Source organism: Nesoenas mayeri (assembly GCF_963082525.1).
Source record: "Nesoenas mayeri genome assembly, chromosome: 3".
In the NCBI taxonomy this organism is placed as follows: Eukaryota; Metazoa; Chordata; class Aves; order Columbiformes; family Columbidae; genus Nesoenas; species Nesoenas mayeri.
Genome location: NC_137544.1, coordinates 90,340,688 through 90,362,750, shown reverse-complemented (window position 1 = coordinate 90,362,750; position 22,063 = coordinate 90,340,688). Strand labels below are relative to the sequence as shown.

Genomic DNA, 22,063 nt, shown 5'->3' with positions numbered 1-22,063 from the left:
TATTGGAGTATCTGAATATGCCTAAAGTTAGGCTTGTGATAATTTGGACTAAAATTATGTTAGTGGGTTAGAAATACTGTGATAGATGTTTAGCTAAGGAAAAGAATAGAACATGCAATCCCAGTCACTCAGAATTCTGAAAATTTAATACTATGTATTTAATTCTTGCATTTCAGTGAAAAAAAGATTAATCTAATTTGCTTTGCTGGATAGTGCAGTTCTACTTAATTTCCTGCTGTCATGCACTGTCTTACAGCTCCTGCATGTATGTTGCACTGTTCAGGAGGCTAAAAGTTTCCCTGAGTAGGAAAATAGCTTATATTTAAGTGAAAATAGAAAGCAGACTCAGGTCATCATTTATTTTAATTATAGCTCTTGCAAAACAGTGGGTTCACCTTTTTTAAAGTAAAACACAAGGCCTGCATCTGCTTAGGACACCTCTGTGGAGTGGTGGGTGGGCAGGGCACCATTCTGCTGCAGTGTACCAGCATGGCCAGCTTCTCTGGGTGTTCCTGGGGTCACAGAAGTGTTGTTAGGATGTCTAAGTATGGGAACCAAGGGCTGCATTCCCTTTTCAGTGGGAAATACACTCCCACCCACAGTGTAGGCAGCACCAACCCCTCCTACCCCCATGCATTTATCTGTAGCCCCTGTTCTCCTGTTTAGTGGGATTCGGGTTGCCGGGTGACCCAACTCTTCCTAGCAACCAACATCACAGATATGTGTGCACTCAGGGCTGTTTTCTACTGCAGTAACTGTTGTACGTGGCCGTGGGCAGAGCCTGTTTGTCCTCCTGCCACCATTGACCAGCAGAGTTGGCCAGCTGTTTTTGAATAGGCACCAGCACCACCCACAACTGCTCAGCACGAACACCCAGGCAAGGATTTAGAGAAAAGCCAATTAGTTGTGACCTTTATCTGCACAGAAAGCATTCCCTGTGTGGTATGAACTGTGCTGTGACCCAGGCTTGAAAGTAGATGTGAAGGATGTATGGACCAATGTGACCTATGCAAAGCTGTCTCCATGCCAATCTGGGCAGGGGCTTGCCCAAGCTGTGGGAACGTGGCACACAGGTGAAACACAGTTCAAAGTCTGGATCGTTATGGACCAGTTTGGTTACTGCTTGGGGGCAGACAGCTTGGGGTGCTTCTGGGCATTTCTCCCCTCTCTTGCTATATTCTTCTTGCTTTTCAGACCCAGTATAACCTTCTCCCTGCTGTAGACTGGTCTGTTTACATTGACCTATCCTCCGTGTGTCCCTCAGTATACATAGAACTGAATTGTTCAGTTGTTGTAGGACAGGCATTTTGAGGCTGCGGCATCTAAGGAGCTGTCTGAGGCAGAGTGAGCTGATCTTACATTGTGAGTAATCTCTCTTCCTCCTCTATAATTACTGCAGCACACCAAGCACTCAGCCAGGTGAACTTCTGTTGTTCTTTGAGACAACCCTAGCAGAATGGGAATGCTGCAACAGAGTACCCTTGTGTGGGTTGCTTCTCTAGTCCAGCCTTGGTAGCTTCATGGAGGGTGAAATAGTGTGGACACTTATGGAAACTTCCTGGTGTTTCTGAATGTAAGAAAGTATCTTGCTCAGAAGATTTGCACCAAAGCTGCCATGTAGCTGCATGTGTAAAAATCCAAATCCTGGGTCTTCCTAGTTGTTCTGGGTTAGCATGGCAGAATGTCATCTGAGGGTGGTGGGGACTAAAAGCCCAAAGAAGGTTTTGTGAGTAACCGTCAACTTTGCAAGCAGCTTGTGTGGACCAGTCTTTCCTTCTAGACCTCTGTTCCCTGAGCACTCTTAGCCAGCCAGCCCACCATCCAGGCTCACTGTAGAAGTAAAGTCCTGCTGTGAAGCCCCCTCCAGCTTGCCAAGGGCTGAGCTGTAGTGCTGGGAACAAAGATCAATGCCTCTGTGCCCAACTGGCATGCATCTTCTAAATGAGGGTAGTTGGCGAGGAGATTTGGTAAAACCTGGGGAGGTGTCCCTTAGGCTTGGTAGACTGTGAGTCTATGGATTCTCTTCCTCAAATGAGCTGCCATCATGAGGTGCTGGCATGACTGGATTGGTTTGTTGTGGCACCCAGCGAACACACCTGAGAAAAGCCCTTTACAGCTTTGCATGGAATCACCTCCCAACCCTTGTTCCAGCATCAGCCCATAAGAGATGACCTAAGATTTCAGGGCTGGAAACACCTTCTGAGGAAAAGAGGAAACTAGTGCTAGAGCCAAAGCACCCTGAGGAGGTTTTTATTAGTCATGGCTCCCATTTCAGGGATGGGTTGACCTGAGGTTTATTGCCTGACTGCAAGCTAAATGGTCCTTATCTGAATTTAAATTTATGAAAGGACAGGAGATGCTTGGATAAAGTTCTCTCAAATATCTCAGTATTCATTAATGTCCATAATGAGAGCAGACGGACCTTAGTTTCTGGCATTTCTTGGGAACAAACTATTGATTTGCCTTGGGTAGCTGCTTAAGTGATTTGACAGGGCTACAAACCTGTTTTTGAGCTGTTGATTTCAAAGAGATCTCAGAATTCAGGTTGCTGGTGGCATAAAGATCCTATCCCCTCACACTCATTTTGTTCAAAAAATCTGTCTTGTCTTAACCCTTCCTAATGGGGTCGCATTGTTTCCATGATGCAGGCTACTTTTTACCTGATGTCCTTGCTTCTTGGCACAAGAGGCCACAATCTGCCAAGCTCTAAATGGGCATAAGATGAGAAGAAAATTCCCTTTGGTTGAACGGGGAATTTCACATCTTGAGGAAAGGTGCCACGGGGGCAGCTAGATCCTCCAGTTTGCTGAATGTGTGTCTGGATGTAAGCTGGGAAAATATAAAATAATCCTTTCATATCCTGTCACCCGGTTATTACACACAAAGCCAAGTGCTTGTTCTAGACAGTTGTCTGCAGCCAGACTCTTTTGGTGTGGGGGTTTATTTTTATTATTATTATTTTTTGTTGTTGTTTATTTTTTTCTTTGTTCCTAGGCATTGGTTATTCCAAATAAATGAAAGTTCTTTGGCCAAAGGCTAATTAACAGGAGAGACCAGTAGTATTTGGTGTGGAGGATATGAAGTAAAATAATTTAGAGGCTTAAAAAAATCAGCATCTTCCACAAATATATTTTTGTTCATAGAAAACCCTTTATTCTGGCTTGGACAGAACGGGTCATTCTTGGGAAACCACTCAGTGGTATTTTGCAGGGGGCTGCAGTGCAATGCAACTTTTCCCCTGTCTTGCTCCTGACACTGTATGCAGGGGTGTGGATTTAGCAGGTGGTGCATGGACATTGTCTCAGTACCTCTCTGTGGTGAGTGAGGTGAGCTGGATCTGTAGGAACACTGTTGGGTTTTGTTCTGCGCATCTCCTTGTGTTGTGACATTGCAAGTAAAAGCATGTGCTGCGTGGCCTGCCTGTGAATGAGGTTCAAGAGCACGCATCCTATGTCAGACCTACAGTCTGTTTTCCCAGTATCCTCTCTTCTGCAGGTGCCACAGGTGGGCAACTAGCGGAGACTGCAAGAACAGCACATACTTTGGTTTTGGGGACTTCTTGAGACAGAACTGCTGTCTGTGTATTAGTAGCCCAGTGGACGACTTTGACCTAAACCTGTCTACTACATCAAATCTATGTAGGGTCTTTGCATCCAGAACATCCTGTGGCAAAAACTTTCAAACCTTAACCACATGTTGCTGAAGGATCACCTGCTGTTTGTTTAGAACCTGCCTCTTAATAAATTAATTCCATGCTTTCTGGCTCATATATTGGAGAAGAGAGTAAATATTCAAATTGTGGCTTTGTGCCACTCATCTCTAGCCCATCCCTCCATGTGTGGGGTGAAGAGACCACCCCTTTGGCCAGATTGTCCCAACTAGGAACCACTAGAAATCACACAATGCCTACCAGGAAAGGATCTGGTGCAATGAGAGCCATTGCAAGTTTTTACATTGTCTTAACTCTTACTTTAAAAACACCCCATCAGAGGGATCAAAGATCTGGTCTTGAAGGATTATCCTGTGTTACTGGCTTGCTCCACTGTGAAACACAAGGAGTTTGGTGTAAATCTGTAGAGATGAAACAGCTTGTGTCTGCTTATACTCAGAAGGGTTAACACGGTAACTTTAGAGGAGGAGAAGCCTGAAATGTCTCATGTGCTCCAAATGCATTTTCCAGCCTGACTGTAAGGCATTGTTCCTTTTGTTTGCAAATTCTGGCTTATGTAGTTCTTTATGGCTAAGCAGAGGTGAGTGTCGAGTGAGGTCTCCCAACACAGGCAGCTTCTCCTCAGCTAATGAGTATCTTGGGGCAATGGCAGTTGCTCTCTCTGGGTCTTTTGAGGAGGGAATGGAAAAACTGTTACCAGATGCATTGTTTATGGCAGCTGCTGTCAGCTGTGTTTCCCTGGTAGAGGAGACTAGTGGAGCTGGGGAGTTGCTCTAAGCTGTTAGAGAAGCTGGTCTGTGCAGAGAGACCTCCTCACAGCAATGTAATAACTGAGCTCAGCCAGTTGGTCTGGGGTGTAGCTTGGAAGGAATGTATTTAGATCCCTGTGGCCTAAGCAGGAATGGTGAGCACTGGTGTGAGCAGCCATCTCCCACCCTCCCCCCTCAGCAAATGTATTATAGATTAGCTATGCTGCAGGTGCTTTTCCGGTTCTAGGTGTCCCTTGTACTCTCTTCCGCTTATGTCTGAGAGGGTTGTCAGCCTGTGATAAATAGTGCTGCTTTTAATATGACTGTGTTTGGAGCTGAGGATCAGCAGCAAAGTGGACTGTAAAATACAGATGGAGCTAAGTCACTATAATATTAATGCAGGGGGGATGAGGCTTAGTAATGAATGTCTTTAATCCTCCAGGCTCCTCCTTGTCTTTCTGGACTGCTGTGCTTTGTGGTGTCAACACTGCTTCTGTGGATGTGAGCCAGGGGAATGCCAGGGCTCCATGCTGTGAGCTGTCAGAGGAGTTGACCTCTTTTGCAAAGAGATCTCTTTAGAGCACAACCGTTTTGTAGGGTGCTGCTTCTTTCTGATGGGTGTTTCCTGATGCTTTACCACTGTTTTCTTTGCTAATTCCCTTATGAACTATGTGGGTAAAATGCCATCTCCATGTAACAAGTAGATGCTAGTTTTCCAACAGAATCCTTGAAACTTGGACATGAATTAGCCATAAATCTTTATCACATCAGCAAAGCCATGAGCAGGGTAACAGAGCTGGAGAGAAACTTATTGTGTGGCTCTGTCACATGACTGCCAGCTGAGGCCAGGCTGTGCTGAGTATTTGTAATGAGCAGAAGCTGAGTGATGGGAGGAGACAAGAACACTTGCTGAAGACTTACTGGGATGTGACACATCTGGAAACTTCACTTCCAGGTAGAAGTGGAGTTGGAGTGTATGGTGTATCTCACCACACTAAGAGCTATAAACCTAAACTAGCCTCTTAGGCTAACTTCCTAGGGACAGCTTGAGAATTTTGTAAAAATTCTTGCTACCAGAAAGGATGGTACATATCACAGCATGGAGCTGCAGTATTCCCCTGGCTCCCATACTGCAGCAGCAGTCTTATTTGGTAAAACGTAGTGGTCTGGGAAGGCAAGGAGAAAACTGGAGGATTAGAGGCTTTACTTCAGCAGTAATACCTTTGTTACCAGGCCCCATCCACCTGCTGTGTAAGGGCTGTAGTGACTTCATTCCATCGTAATTTCCAACACTGTGAACTGTTAAATCATAGCTGCAGTCATGTTCAGGGCAATGTTTACACCAAGAGACTCTGGTTCTCATAGTGGCTTTGAGGATAAATAAACTGAACGGAGTCCTCTAAGATTTGGAATGTGCTCAGTGTTAAGGACCAAAGTCTGGGTGTCTTTTGCCTAGAAGGCTTTTTAAAGTCTCTTATTTTAGTTGCTAGCATTCCTTTTCCTCTGTTGCCACACAAGTTTGGCTGGTGGAAGGAGCATGTGCATATAAGTGGGTGTCTATATCACTGGTCTCTGCTGAGTAGAACTGAGTCTGTTCTAGTGTCTTTACAAGTATGGCCTTTTGGAGGTTTATCTTGAGTGAAATTTAAAAGGATGATCATGATTTTGTTCTTTTAACAAAATTCACCCAGAGCTTTTGAGAACAGACCCATGGTATGTAGGAGTCAATGGAAAAGGCTTTTGCTGTGGCTCACCTGGTCCCTATGTTTAAGACCTGATCCCTAGCTGTTGTGAAACAGTGGAGCTCAACTGTAGACATAGCTGCCTTCAATTCCCTGTGGCTGGAGAACATCAGATGTGTGCTGTTTCTGGTGACTATGGAGTCCATGTGTTTATGCACCATAGGCTCATTGGTGCTGTATACTGTACCTCTCTGGAGAAATGGTGATGCATTGGGACCTGCTGTATTTTTTAAAATGATTTTTAAATTTGCAAAAGCCTCTAGTGTTTTTATCTTTAGTCTTCCCTTGCAAAATCATCTCAGTTTAGCCCTAGGAAAAGCAGGGGGAGATTTAGAAAAGGAGGTTAGATGTGGACTCTGACTGCTGCAAGAGAAGTGATGTGGGGCAGATAAGAGAGTGTAGAGAGTCCAGCTGTGCTCTGTGTGTTTGGCATGAACCATATTTTGAGCATTCTCTGTGCCCCTTCCCAGTGCTAAAGCCAGTTCTGCTGCACTTGTCTCTGCACAGAGTCACTCCACTTGCAAATGAGGATCCCCAAGCCTAGGGCAGTGCCCTGTCATCTCTGTAACTCTAGTCACGTTTGGCCACAGTTGTAGCTTCTGTCCAGGAGCTGCAGAGAGCAGATAAACATAATCTTGCTGTGCCAAAAGTATGTTTAAATGACATATATTAATTTATTCGTAGAATTACAGGAGGATGAGAGAGAAGATTTAAAACAATAAGAGGACCACACATGCAACTCCCTGCACCCACCTCCCTCTCCCATCCTCACTGTTCTGTGCAAGCCTAGTGCTTTCCCCTTTCAATATCTAGGTAACCCAAGTTAAGCTCACGCTTGCAGAAGTCAAGTTCAGCCGTTGTTCCGCAGAACAGAAGCTCAGTTCCTATGTTCTCTGGATGATGAGTCCCACCACCTGCACTCTGAGAGTTGCCAGTCACCATGTTTACCTGTGTCTGTGTAAAGTAAGTAGTCAATGGAAATGACATTGTGGACTCTGCTACCTAGAGTGACTCTCTGCCTCCCTCAAATCTGTGGAACAACCAGTGGTTAACTAGATTCTAGACCTATGCAGAAGACTACAGGCACAGCATTCCTACAAAAAATAGGAATTTGGCTGTCTTTGGCATGGGAGAGGCCTGTAAAACAAGGGCCCTTGAGGTGTGCTGTGTTCCACTGACCCACCACCACTTCCAGTGACTTGGCCAGACAGCTGCTCTGTCAAGCAGGACAATGTTCAAGGGTTATGAACCCTGGGTTTGAATTGTAGTCATTTGCAAGGAAATTGGAAAAGGAGTTTGAAGGCGGAGCTATTATGAAAGTTAAAAAGGAAAATAATAATAACAATGGAAAAAAAGACTTTATAAAGCTTTTCCAAACTAGGACTGTTCTGGCTGGAAGCTTAACTCTTGAAGGACCCAGAACTAGTTTAGGTAGTCATATCTCACATGTGGATGTTTGAAGAGTGAACTGAATTTAATCTCTAACTCTGTTGCTTTTCTTGAGGAGAGCCTCTTTTACTAGCATGAATTGTCCTTGTAATGCTGAATACCTCTAAAATAAAATTTAAAGGAGAACTTGGCAGAGGAGTTAGATGTTCATTTGAAGGTCGGTTTGACTCACTCTTTCCTTCTTCCTCATGTTTTTCCATGGCTCAAACCTGCCTTTCAGTGTCTCATAATCTCCCTTGTTTTCCCACTCTCTCTAATTCAGAGTTTTTTATAATTGGGAAGATGGCACCTCACTCATTCAAAATCAGGCAGTGTCCCATGGCAACTACAGGGATTGTTGACCTGGTGAAAAAACAGTGTGGAAACTTAGTCAAATGTTTTTACTGAAGCCAGGCAGTTGGGAAGGAAAAGAGCCAGCAGCAGAGCCCTGTGCTGTAGGATGCCCTGTCTCTAGCAGCTGCTTGGTAGGCAGTGTGGCAGGGAAAAGTGAGCTGTGGTTTCACTTCCTCAGTCTGAAGAAATGAAATTGGGTTCCCCGTGGCAGAGATACCACTAATCATGGTGCGCTGCTCATCCTTTTCTGCTTTTGTGCCAGGAACCAGCGAGTGAGACCACCTCAGCAAAGTCTCTTTCCCAGGGCACGTGGAAGGCACTCTACTGGAGTGCCAGGGCTTGAGTGAGCAAGCCTGTGTCACAAACAGCCTTAAATGTGGCAGGACAAGCAGCACTGGCCTCTGCTGGGGAAGTCACCTCCCTGGAGGTGAACTTCCTCCTTCCCAGAGGGGCACTGGAAATGATGCTGTCCAGCCTGTGTGCATTCTTGATTCAATCTGGGAATGCCTGTGGTCAGCTTTATCTTTGTCTTGTCTGCTCTTCACACACATACCCTCTGTTGCACTAAACCACCCTATTGGTGTTTACAATACAGTCATTAAGTGAAGCCTGTTGGGAGAGACTTGTTCTGCCTTAGAAGTGAGATTCCCTTCTCTTTTGTAAACTCCCAGATGATTCTTAATGTAATTACTTTTCATCATATGATAGCAGGTTAATTTCTCTTCTGTAAGCAAAACAAGAGGAACTTGGCTTTAACAGCGGGTGAGGTTTTCTTATCCTCTGGTGTATTTCAAGGCTTCAGACTCTAAGGGTGACTGGACCCTTGAGGAACTGGGTAGCTCTGGCTGCTGCTAGTTATCATTTCTCAGTTGACAAGCAGCAGTGTGATAAGAGAGGCAAAGATTTTTCTCGCTTTTTTTTTTCTTTTATCTGCTAGTTTCTTTTATGTTAAATCTCCTTCAAAGTTATAAGCTTTACACTCAATTTTCCTTAAATACCATCTGGTTATTCTTCACAAAGTCATCTTTCCATAGTGGAGGTTGATGCAAAAATCAAATGCATGGAAAAGTTTGTCCGTGTTTCCATCTGGCGTGGTAGGAGTCCTTAGCCTGACAGAAGGCATATCTGGTGCCATAGATGAAGAACCCAAGTGTAAGACTGAGATCCTCATCAACAGGAGGCTGCTGTCTTTGAACTTCAAATCTGATGCATTTCCTGAAGAAAGACTGGAGGGTGGATGGGTACTCATCCTTTGTTTTCTGGCTTGTTTTGTGCCATGGCTTGTGAACATTTACACATCTATATGCATTGTCTCTTTAATTTTGCAGGTTAAGGTACAGAGTGTACTGGGAACAGTTCTGGACAACCTGTTCTAGTTGACTCAGCTTGAGTAGGGACTTGGGCTAGATGATGCCAAGAGGGTCTTTTCCAGTCTAAACAGTTCTGTGATTTATGTGCTGTGGATGAAGCCATGATCTAGTGGGATCTTTGATATGAAGATGAAGTTTTCTGTTATCGCAGTCACACAATTCTGAGTTTGTGAGGCAAACAAGGCTGTACTGCCTCGGACAAAAGTAAATCTGTAGCTAGGATAAGGCAGAGACTGTGCAAGGGAGGCTGGAGGCTTGAACACAATACTGCTGTGTTTAGTGGAATGCTTTTGAAGAGAGGACAGTGTTACTGTTAAAGCCTGAGAAGAGTCAAGGGAGGGAGCATTTACCTCCTACTAGTCAGAGCATTAGTCTTTGATTCTCTGTGTCTATATTGTGTCTTGAAATTCTTGTTATCCATATACACAGTCCTTTTTTCAATCTACCATTAATCTTTGCCTGAATGATATACTACAGCAAGGAGTTTCATGTATAAAATTTAAACTCTGCAAGATTAATGGTTAGACTATGAACGATGGTTCTCTGTTAGGGAACATGGGAGCTAGGGTCTCATACATAGGAATTTCAGTTCCCACAACCAGGATATAGTCTGTGGAAGGATTTACTAATAAGAAAAGAATGTAACAATACTAAAATAGAAGACCTTTCTGAATGACAAATCTGGGGAAAATGACTATCTCTCATTGAAAGATGTGAAAACCAAGCAGAGATGAGAGGACTTCTGAAAGACAGTGCAGGTGATCGGACATTAGAGATAATGTGACTTCTGAGTTTTATCAGCTGTGTACTTCATGCATAAAATGCACATTTTCTGGATTTTAAGGCTTTTTTAGGGTTAGCCTGTGATGTGTATTACAAAAATATTCTAATTTCTGAGGACATTGTCTAGAGCAAGAGTATAATAAACCAGTGGGTGTAGTGGGAGAAACCAAGTCTGAATATTGGGAGAAATGTACTGCTGATGTGTTTTTCCAAAAGAAAAAACAGGTGTCAGGAAGAGTGGCTTAACAGGTGTCTCTAATTGCCTTGATTCTGAAAAGCACTTGATATGTTGCTCATAAAAAGTGTAGTTGATTTTAGAAGAACGAGTGCTTACTTTTCCATGGCTAGCATCGGGAGGATGATTAGCAAGACTGTGGGAGCCCCTTTTTTCCATGAAGCCTTTTGTATTGTCCTAGTACTTTAATTTCTTTGGGATATCCTGTGGGGCCAAATCCGCAGACTCAATATCTTCTTGTTTGAAAGAGGTTTCTCTTTTCTCACAAGTGCTCTGAACAAAGCCTATAGAGAAGTGTTCAAGGCAACTTACAGGAGATTAGTCTTGGGCTGCCTGTGGGACTGGGAAGACTTAGCAGAGGAGACTTATCCATATGAGACTTAGAGGCTAGCGAAATTGCACTTGTACAGGGAGGAGTGAATATTCTGGAAGCCTAGGACCAGTACACACAAAGGCCTTCAAAATGTCAATCATTGACTCAAATCCAACTCCTATCTTAAGCATCTCAAGCCAGTGACATTGTGCAGTAGCTCTTTGACCTGCATGTGCTAGATGTCATTGCCTCTTTTTTGGAAGCAGCACCATGCCATGTATTGACATTTACAGCACAAAAACTGGAGGTGATGGCTTTCCCACGCAGAGCTGTTAAAACTCACTGAAAACCCAGCTATTTCTAAATGGAAGGTTGTGGTTTTGTTTTGTTTTTTAATGTAGTAATGAGCCACAGACTAAGATCCGTACCTCTGGAGTTAGAATTGGAGCCTTAGCTTTTGTAATGAAGACAGGACCACTGTCTGTCTGTACAGCAGCTAGCACAATGGCATCTCAGTGTCAGCTGTCCCCTCTATGTGAACTACCATGGCACAAACAAGGTATTATACCTGTTCTGGGGACAAATAGAAGTTTATTAATTTGGCAGTGTTCCTCAGTGCCAGCTGCCTTTATTAAATTACGCATGTGTGTGAATATGTACAAGAGAACTGTAATTGCATGGGAAAAACAACCTCCTACATTTACTTTAGGCACATCAGCAATGGCGATAAGTCCATGCCACTTTCCCCATTCATCATTTGGCAGTTGGGCAGTTTAAAGACTAGCAAGGAAGGAAAGTATTTTCTCATTTCTTAAAGGGCAACATGAATATAGAAGGGCAAAAGGTAGCTTCTAAAAAAGGAGGAGAAAAAAGGTGACAACAAGCTTTTGGGGGAACAAAACCCCCAAAGGCAATCCTGGAGGATGGTCACAAAACAGGTGTGTTGACTAAAGAGCTGTCAAATTCAGTATCAGTCAGAATTTCTCCACTATTTCTGTTTCTCTGCATAGGAACCTAGTTAAGTGCAGTTGTTCTTTTGGGTCTCTGGGAGGCTGAAGCACTTCAGGGACGTTTCCCTAGGAACAGTGGTGGAGGTGAAATGGTCCAGTCTATAATGGTTGCATGTTCCCTCATCTATAAAAGTCAAGCACAGGGTATCAGACACTTTTAAGATGGAAAAACAGAATGTAACCTTTTGAAACCTATTGCCACTGGATTCTGTTGTGCCCAAGTAGCTTGTGAGACTCAGCTAAGAATGATGGGAATGTTTGTTCTGAATAAAAAAGTGTAAGCAATAATAGAGCTGACATTGCAGTGATATGTTATTTCAGAACTGTCTCTTTTAATGGTGTCCTTTGACTCATTTGGTTTTGGCCATTGCCAGAGACACATACTAAGCTGCATAGCTCAAAGGTTTGATCTAATAACCTCCAGGTATTCTCTATTCAGCAGAGCAAGTCACTTAGGAATGAGGTAGATAGGGTTTCCTCTACATAGGAAACGCAGCAGCAGTGGGATCTATCTGACCTACAAAAGCTTGGTTTCAGATCTCTTAAGCCTTCTCAAGAGACAAGTACCAAGTTTGTTCAATGTTAGAACATGTTTTGAGTAAGTGGTATTTGAGTATACAGCAAGTGGCTGGTGAAGTCCATTGGCAATGTTCCTGAAAATTCCTGATAGACAAAACATATGAGTTGTCATTACTCTTGGAGCATTTAAAGGTGTTCAGTGGCACTGTAAGAATCTGTGCTGGTGGGGACAACAAAATGTTATTGCTTGCATTTCTGTGAAATCATGTTTTTTATTTCTGTTGCATTCTTCAGAGTTGTTCTGTTGGAAAGCAAAATGAGTCTGTTTGGTGGTTTATGTGTGTATGCCTTCAAGGGGGAAGTGTGGGTACATACATAGGATGGCTAAAGTTAACATGCCACTTCCATTTGTGGGTGCCTTGCAAGATGATAATGCTGTTGACAGGATGTGTCTTTATTTCAGCAGTGGGTTTTGGAGATTCAGTTGTCCACGTGACGTGGATGTGGTAGGCCATGATGGTTGTAAGCTGTGTGTCTGGGGAGTGAAGCGCAGGGTGTGTTCGTTGTGCTTGGGAAAGAGTTGGTGGTGCAGTAAGGTGGAAATAGTGGTAGGTTGTGTGTTTTCTGTTGCTGCAAGTAAGAGGATATGATGGGAGTTTGAGGCTGGGAGATGAGGATGTGTATACAAGGAGGTGCTACAGCTGGGTGTGTGCGGTTAGGTGGGGTGGATGCCAGCAGGATATGAGAGGAGGAGGGTGGGGGAAGTGGCTTGGGCAACAGCAGAGCAATGTTTAGTGTTCTTGATGAAGCCTTTTCTTTTTCCTTGTCCCCTAGATCTCCTACCCCCCAAGTGATGAGGACAGCGATGACTCTGAGGGAGAGAACCAGGAACTTGCTCAGATCGACAGAGGTAAAGGGATGAAATAGGAGGGTCCTGTGATGCTACATCTGAAGTCCATTTTGCTTTTCACTTGTGCTCTTGGAAATGCCTCCTTTACTGTCCACAACCAGATGCATTAAATCAGTCACCTTGAAGTCTTTGGGACCTCACAGGGAGAAGCTGCTGCTATCATATTCTGCAGTTGCACTATTCTTATCAGAGACAGACATTGTTAACCACATGTTAAGGCCCCAGTGCTGCAGACATGGGACAGAGAAGGTCTACATTGGGCCAGCAGCAGAGCTGGGACTAAAAATGTGTCTTCTATTCCATGTTTGTGCACCTGCATCATTGTTTTTCCAGGTTTTCTCTTTCTTGCCATTTTGAGTTTTGACCTTCACTTTCCTCATTCCCCTGGACTCATTGTCTGATTAACTCGCTCCCTTGTTCCTGTACTGTCGGTATTCGGCAGTCCTATTCTTGACTCTAGCTGAGGGTATTTGATAGAGTAAGCGACAAGTGCTCTGCTGTTGTTTTTGGACCTGGTATGAAGCAGCTTAGAGCTGCAGGTGAAATCTGTAGTAAATGCATCTGTTGAGCTATGCTAAGTCTCTATCATTTGTGCATGCCTTATGTTTTTTGTTTAGCCAAATTCAAATGGATTCTTATGCAAAGGCGGAAGTTAAATTTCTGACCCACAGGACATGTCATGTTGAAATTCAAATGTGTGCTCCATGTGCTTAGCATAGAAAGAGCTCAGCATAACAGGTAAAGTGTGCCCAGCTTGTGGCTGAAGGCAGGCTCTCTTGTATGACAAGCCTTGTAATAGAAAGAGGACTTTCACCTCCAGAAACTAGATCTTGATTATGTGAGCCACAGACATGCTGATTAGAATAATGTAACTTGCTTGCCTCCTCTGTTCTCAGAACTGGTCACTAGAACTTAATGTTTTCAGCTAGAGGCAAGTGCCTAACAACATGTTTGTAAGATCATGTCGTCTTCATGTTCAGGGGATGAGGTGGGCAGCTTGCTCTGCAACTAGCCTTCAAGGTGGTAGTTTGTGAGGAGATGTCTAGCAGTCTGGTCTAACCAAAGATTTGGAAATATTCAGCTGAGGGATGTTTCTTCTGGGGAAGAAAAGATGTGAAAACATCTCAGAAGTTTACTTGGGAGGAGATACAAAAAATAGGTCAGGAGAAAGCAGGCCCAGTTTACTAGGGTGTGGGACACAGATCTGCTGTGCCACTCCTCTATCTCCTCCTCCCACCAGAGAGAAGACGGAATTGTACCTTGACCCCTCTGGCCACCAACCAGCTCCAGAACCAGGAGAACCAATGCTGCAAGGTTCGGGCCCTCTTCCATGCCAGCCTTGACCGCCACAGCTCAGAAGAGGAGCTGGAGCGCATCAACCGAGAGTTCGCCGCTGAGAAGCGGAAGTGGTCCCAGGTCAGCAGGCTTGCCTGCTGCAGTGACAGCAACAACACCTCCTCCAGTGATGAAGAAGTGAAGAACTTGTGTGCGATGTCCTTCCGGCCTGTGGCAGAGCAGGCCGATGGCCTGCACGCCAGCCCAAGCCCCGTGCTGTTCAGTGCCTCCCCTCCCAAGAGAGTCCAGCCCCTGGTACGGAGCCCAGCCTCCAGACCTTTAATCTTCACAAGCGTTGGGGCAGGCCTTGAGCAAGTCATGCCCTGTAAGAGACATCGACAAGGATATGGGGATAAGGTCAGCAGGCCCAGTCTTGACCTGGAAAAAATGCAGCAGGTAAGGCAGAACTTCATATGAGGAAAGCAGCATCACTTGAGAGAAGGTGTCATAAGCAAAGACTGAGAAGGATTATTAAGGCAGGGCTCAGTAAATTCATAGAGTTGCTTCTTATGATCACATCTTCAGGGACATAACTGATACTTTTGCCATCTGTCTAGGATAAACTAGATGCCTCTCTGAGGGGTAAAGCTGCTGCTACTTGAGTGGCTCTCGTTACAGTTGGGCTGTTCTCTTGCTACCTTCATTAGGAAGGCAGCATCCATACTGTCTGGTTCATTGCATTACATGGGAACAAAATAGCTGGAGTTCACTTTTTTCAAGTTACTCCTGCTGCCATGATCTCATCTATACCACTTACTCCAAAATAAATTAATTGCTTAGGGTTGTATAAAGAAATACCTTTGTGATGGAAGTGGTTTTGGACTTGATGATAATGGGTATTTCCACACTCGTTGACCTCCTTGGGCTCAGGTCTCTCTGTATCCTTGGAGTTTTACAGCAGTGTAAAACAGTGCTTTTTACCTTCGTAACACTTTACAAATATAAACTATTTACTGTCTGCTTTAGATGGAGTTACTCTTGATTTTGCTGGACTTTTGTAGGGGCCTGTAATGGAGGTATATAAATGCTAGTTTTTCTCATTTCTGCAAGGCTGAGTAATGAGGCATGCCCTGGTGGGGTGGGCTGCCCAGCGCTCTTTTGGAAGGTGTTGCTGTAGAGTTAGTATTTCAGCTTGTTCTTTATTTATTTTTCTTGCCCTGATGTAGTGTCAGTTTGAAAGAGTATCTGCAGACATTTGCTGACCCCAGTAAATTGCAGTAAGTTAAAGATAGTTATTTTCAGTTCTGAATTTCCTTTAATTAGGGACGAATTTCGCTGCTTCTAGTTGGTTGGATGTACTAGTTTTAACCTCACTAACAACACACCCTTTAAGCCTACAAGATGGATCCACTAAAAGAAAGGACTATGTATTTATTTTCTAAGATTCATACAAGTGAGACCCTTCCATTTCCCCATTACACTGCTGCTTATTCTTAGTCCTGCTGGCAGTGTACATCCTGTGAATACATAATACAGGGACTTATTTATGGTTTCAGTACAGTTTTCTTCACCCTCTCTTTACCCTTCTAGCCAAGTTTCTGCTCACAGAACATTCAAAAGGCCCAGTTTTGCACTTCACATCACCCAAATCTTCTACTGATATTGACAGACTTTAATTAGCCTTACATCCTAATGAGAGGGGAAGAAAGCTGTTAAGCCTGTGTCCAGCCTTCTTTTTATCAGAGTACATGGCAGTAAACGAAGAAATATTCCTTTTGGCCCAAGTGCTTTCTCTGATTTGTATCCCAGGCATAGCATCTACCTGCTCTAAGTTCCTTTCAGCAGTGTGTTTGGGAGTATGTTGGTGAAGGTTAGGGGCTAATTTAAATAAACTTTCCAAACTGTTGTGGTTTTGGTTTTGGTTTTTTTTTGGTTTTTTGTTTGTTTGTTTGTTTGTTTTTGTCGTTGTTGTTGTTTTTGTGGGTGTTGTGGTTTTTGGGTTTTTTTTGTTTGTTTGTTTTGTTTTCTGGGAAATGCTGGGAGAACGGTTTGTTTCCTAGTCCATCTGTCCTTCTACACTTCTAGATTAATTGTAGCAAATAGTTTTGCAGAAGAAGTTGAAATCTGAAGTGGAGGTGGGGGTGTGTTTTAAATAACATTATTACTGTAGATGTGATTAACACTTCTAGGTTGTGGAATCCTTGTTATAAATAAAGGATATTCAGCTAGTGGTTTTAGTTAAAAAGTGTGCTGCTTTTATTTTTGGGAGTGGGGGAGAAGTGGAGAGAAACATGCAAAGCGACATGCAGCCTGAATATTGTGTTTGGTCATTTGTAGTATTTTAATAGTTTTAATTGATTTTAACCAGTAACTTCTTGGAGCTTTATGATGACTCGTTGCTTGCTACATGTACTTGTTTCTGCTACAAAATCATGATACAAGTAACAGTAGTGTGCTAGATAGGGTCTTCTACTGACACATGGATTTCCACCAGTTTAGCTAAAATCAGCAATCTGATTTGTTATGATTGTCATCTGAAATCTGGGTCTTGTTTTGAGTTCTGTCACAAAATCCTTGTATAAAGCTGGGCAAGTCTCATTCAGTACCTCCATTCCCCACCTGTAAAATGGGAACAGGGTGTGTGTTTCTTGGTCTCAGTTTCCAATAAAAAAGCCTCTTATTAACTGCCTGGGCAGCACTTGGCATCGTGTGTGTGATGTGTGTTTTTTGTTTGTGTGGATTTTTTTGTTTGTTTGTATTTGGTCAGGTAAACAATGCAAATGAGGAATGATATTAAACTGGCTACTCTAAGGCTTCATCTGGGCTCTGAACATCAAACTAGTCTTGCTTTGTGATTCTTATCCTTACTATCATGTGCTTGCCCGTGAGAATACAGCTAAAAAACATAATCAGATGGAAACTGTTTTGAGCAGCAGATGTGGTTTTCCCTCTTATCACTGAGACTTACTTCCCATTCCTGCAGCTCTGTGGAGCTGACAGATGACAAAGAGTATCAGACAAGATTAATTTGTGCCAGAAACAAGTATGTTCTGAGACAAGAAGACACTTTTGGGTGCATCATGTGGTATGGGTTAATTAAGGGTGGGTGAAGAGATGTTGAGTGCTTTGCCTTTGCATCAAATCCTATTTGTTCGATGGTGGTGGAAAATTGGTCCAGAGAGTTGTAGTGTGGAGCGATTCTGTGTTGGGATACTTAAACTGTTCTTAGGGTGGAACAGATAAGGCAACTTTTGCAGGAAGGCCATGGATTGGTGGCATGTAGTGTCCAAATGTCTTTGTGTTCCAGTGATTTGGTGCCTTTTGGTAAGGAAGGGGAGCAAATTGGGAAACACAAGCAGGTTGGGGGCAGTCTGAGTACTTTTAAGGGTTAGGGAATTGCTGTGTTTCTACCTCTATGGCCTATGGATAAATGGAAATCTCCATAATCTGGGCCTTTCAGTTTAGCCTCCCTCAGCAGGAAAGGCTGCACAGGAGCAGGTTTACAAAGTCCTGTTCTGATTAGGTATCAGGCCATGCCATTCCAGCTTCACACGGCAGTGTGATTCTGCCCTTTTGTGCCTCAGCCATGAGTCTGGAAAGTGGTGGGTGTATTTCCCACCCTGGCTGGTCAGCTGGCCACCCAGCCTCTTCCCTGTTGAGGCTGAGCAAGGGCAATTCAATGCATGCTTTTCTTCACCAAAGGACTAGAAAATTAGCTCAGAAGACTTTTTTCTTTCTCCTAATTGGGCAGAAATACCCTGGCTTGTGCAGACTCCTGCGTTGCTGCAGTGAATGCCCTCTCCCAGCCACCCCTGGATCATGGTCCTTGGACAGCAACATCATTACATGCAGGCCCTGTTGCCAGCCACTTGCTATTTAATGAAAGTTGTGCATGTCCTGAAAAGACTGTGGCTGCTGCCACCCTGTTAACTTCAGCCGACCCGGCTTTTTTGGTAATGCTGAGAGCATGAGGTCAAGGAAAGCAGGGCATCTTTTGACAGCTCAGGGTGAAGGCACCAGGGGGACTGCAAGGGTCAGCTGAGGTGTAAGGAAGTCCATGGTGTCACGAAGACTCCTTGGAGCCACTGAGCTCTTTCCCAGGGAATGAGACTAATTGTTCCTGGCACATTATATAAACAGAAGGGAAGTAAAGGGTCCATTCTCCTGTCCTGTTTAGTGGGACTGTCTGTAGCTCCTTTGAAATCTACTTTTAACAGCTTGAAAAGTCAGAGTGCAGCATTTGCAGGGAGAGATCACAAGAGATGTCTGTTGGAGAGCAGCTTTGGGTTAGCCTGGTGAGCAACCCAAATTGTCCTTATATATGTGCGGATAGGTTGCTGGTAAGGAAAGACTTGTTTTAAAGTACAAGGCAGAGAGTCTGGGTACATGGGTGTATTTCCAGTTACACTACAAAGTCACTGGGTAGCTCTGAGCAAGTTGTGAAACATTTCTGCCATGGTTTACCTGTACGTATGAGTAGATAATATCAATATCCTTGACTTTTGGAGGCTTAATGCATTATTTTAAATACTTTGAGATGCTAGGATGAAAAAGGCCAACACAGAAGACAAAAACAAATCCTGTGCTAACATTTGGATTTCTCACTGCAGACGCTGTACCCTTTTGGTGTGATGGATGAGTGGAATTTTGTCTTGTCTTGACACTGGAAGTGGCCTGGGTGCAGTGTGAGCCCTGATCTGAGCTTAGCTGTGTAACGTCAGACCCAGCAGTCTTCCTGCTGCATATTTGAATGCTGGCATGTTGGTTGGACTGGGCCTGGTAGGGTGCTAGGTACTCAAAGCTTGCTTTGGGCTGATACTGGTTGCACAGAGGCTGCAGGATAGTACTTGCCATACATGACCAAGTACCAGCATGTGACCCCTGGTATGCTGAGGTCTGTGCTTTGGGCTACTACTGGTTCCAGGGTGAGATCTCAGTGTTCTTAGCACAGCTGGGCTTTGCCCTTGCCTGTCTTTCCAGGACTTGACAAATAGCTTCCAGATAGAGAATGTGTGAGCTCATGAGTCCTTTTCACCTCTTGGCCTCCCATTTGAATCCAAGCTGTGACAGTCCCTGAAAATTGTTATCATCTGTTTGCCTGTCTGAGCTTGCCTGTGTGCTGTGGGGGTGCTGGAAAACCCACTGCTGGTGCTGGTGGTAGTTTCATCACTGTCTCTGTCCTGGCTCTTGCTCTCCAGAGTGACTGAACAGAGTTCAGGGACCTGTGCTGCGCGTAACGGCTTACACCATTTCCTAAGCGGCCCATTGCCAGAACTTGCTTTTCCCAGGTGTGAAAAGTTGGGCCATAGCAGTTCTTTGTCCATAACTGAAGTAGAGTATTGAAGCAATTAATAAGGAAGCTGTTGCAGAAACTGATTGCACCATTACAGAATGAGAAATCCTGCTTCTGGTAACCTTCTGTAGTTTTGCTTTTATTTTTCACCCCCAGAAATACTCTACAGCAGCTGCTCCTCCAGCACAGAAGCCCCTGTCTGTCTCAGCCCTGCCAGCATTTGGCACTCAAGTTGCCAGCAAAACAAATGCTATGCCTGGCTGCTGCAAGGCAATCCTAGCATGAGAAAGTTTGGGGCTGAAAATGATTGGTTAGATTGTCTGGTCTACTTGCCTGCAAGGATGTAGTTCTGCAGCAGAAGGCTCTGGGACTTCAAACATGTACCACAGGAATGGGTGATGTGGCATGGTAGAGGTGTCTCATTCGTTGTGTCTTTGGAGAGGCTGAGGAGATGTTCTCTTCTGGTTTGATGTGTTTTATACAAAGACTCTGGCTCAGTGGCACCCAGCTGGTTATCTGGTTTGCTGCTCAAGGCATCAGCAGTCTGACAGTGTCAAAGAGAGGGAGGGTGGGAAGAAAGATGCGCTGTCTGGGAGGTAGAGACTGAATAGCAAGGGAAGGCATGAGGAACCCCACCCTGCCCTGAGGAGGTGATTATTATTCTGCCAGGCAGCAGTTATCTGTGCTGCTTTCTCTATGTCCCCAAAGTGTTCCTGGATGGTTATCTAATCCATGCAAAAACATACTGTAATGGAAGTGCCTGTGTGCTCTCAGGGCTATATGAATCAGAGCATAAAAGAGCAGTAACCCGTGTAGAACATAGTCTAGCTGCTTCCTAGAAAGGGTAATGATTTCCTCTTCTTTCCTGAAGGAGGCAGTTGAGTTGACTATGTCTTCACTGATGGTAAAGCTCACCTGCTGCCTTGGTACCAGCTCGTAAATGTCAAGGGCAAGGCAGGTAGGATAATCCAGCCCTATTCCTAAACTTTCAGCGTCAATCAGCATGACACAGGTTAGAGCACTCTTACAGGATGATTGAGGTTGGAAGGGTCCTCTGGAGAGCATCTTGTCCAACCCCTCTGCTCAGTCAGGCTCACCTGGAGCCAGTTGCCTAGGACTGTGTCTAGCTTTTGAATATCTCCAAGGATGGAGATTCTGCAGCCTCCCTGGACAATGTCTGCCAGTGCTTAGCCACTCTCACGGCAAAAGTGTTTCCTGAGTGTCTTCCGCCTGTCAAGGTCTTCAAGGTCTCGCTGGTGTATCAGCTGCTCTTCCCTGATTTGTGTTATCAGCAAACTTGCTGAGGGTGCACTCTGCCCCATCATTTAGATCACTAATGAAAACACTGAACAGGACTGGATCCAATATTGACTGCTGGGGTACATCACTAATTGCTGGCCTCCAACTAGTCTTTGTGTCATTGATCATAACCCTCTGAACTTTGCTGCTCACCTCACTGTCTGCTCGTCCAACCTGTACATCAACAGCTTCTCTATGAGGATCTATGTTCTCTGTACATTGTTGAAATACAGAATTAATTTCTATGCAAGTCTACTCCAATTCTGTCCTGCTCCATGACATCTGTTAATACGTTGTTCACCTTTCAGGTGTGCTGCTAGCACACTCTTATTTTGATCTCTTTCACCATTGTGTCAGCCCTGGCGCAGAGTGTATTGGTTTCTCCATCCTTAGGGCCAAACACTTCTGCTCTTTATCCCTTCCTGCCTTGTTTTGCCTGAATGCATTTTTGATCTGGTTTTGTAACACATGCTAAGGGATAACAGTTCAAGAGGGAGATGGACAAGTGAGCCACTATACGAGTGCTTCTATCTGGAAATATTTATCTATCTATCCCTTTTTTTCCCTGGGGTATCTGGCCAGATAACTGCCTTTTTTTTTTTTTTTTTCCTGGGAGCTTGCATGTTGGTGAATATAGCTATTGGGACCTAAGTACCACCTGGGATGTCTCTAAATGTGAGCCAGTAGTTAGAGCATCTGCTGAAACATCTGAAACCTGGTTCCTTGAGGTGCTGCATTGAATCATGAAAGTGGAGATTAGGATGGTCATGGTGATTTGGAGTGCACCAGAGAGCTTGGTTGAGGGAAAGGAAGATGAGGGAAGGAAATTAGATGTAGCTGAAGTTTAGGAGAGTATGTGTTGAAGGCAAGAGAGATCTGTGGATAGGAAGGGAAAGAGGTGGGTAAGAATTAGTGGAGACAGCTAGAGAGTAATTTTGTTCTACTGAGATTCTCAAAGGGACAATAATAGCACCTGGCAGCAGTGGCAGCAAATTATGAGCCCAAGGTTAAAGCCAAAGGCTTATCATTTAGATTGGCAGTCTTGCTGGCTACCTTCCCAACCCTGCTGTCTTTCTTTTTTCTCTAAGCTCTAAAGCCTGGTAAGAAGGTATT

At 44.2% G+C, this 22,063-nt stretch overlaps 1 protein-coding gene across 2 annotated transcripts in view; it reads left to right on the top strand.

Annotated features, from left to right (window-relative positions):
* Positions 1–22,063, top strand: part of LOC308038371 (uncharacterized protein) — a 58,117-nt gene that overhangs the window by 5,237 nt on the left and 30,817 nt on the right. For both annotated transcript variants that reach the window (XM_080340866.1, XM_080340865.1), the window contains exons 2-3: positions 13,008–13,083; positions 14,324–14,814. In XM_080340866.1, coding sequence (XP_080196992.1) covers positions 13,008–13,083; positions 14,324–14,814 — 567 coding nt within the window. The remainder of the gene's footprint in view (positions 1–13,007; positions 13,084–14,323; positions 14,815–22,063) is intronic.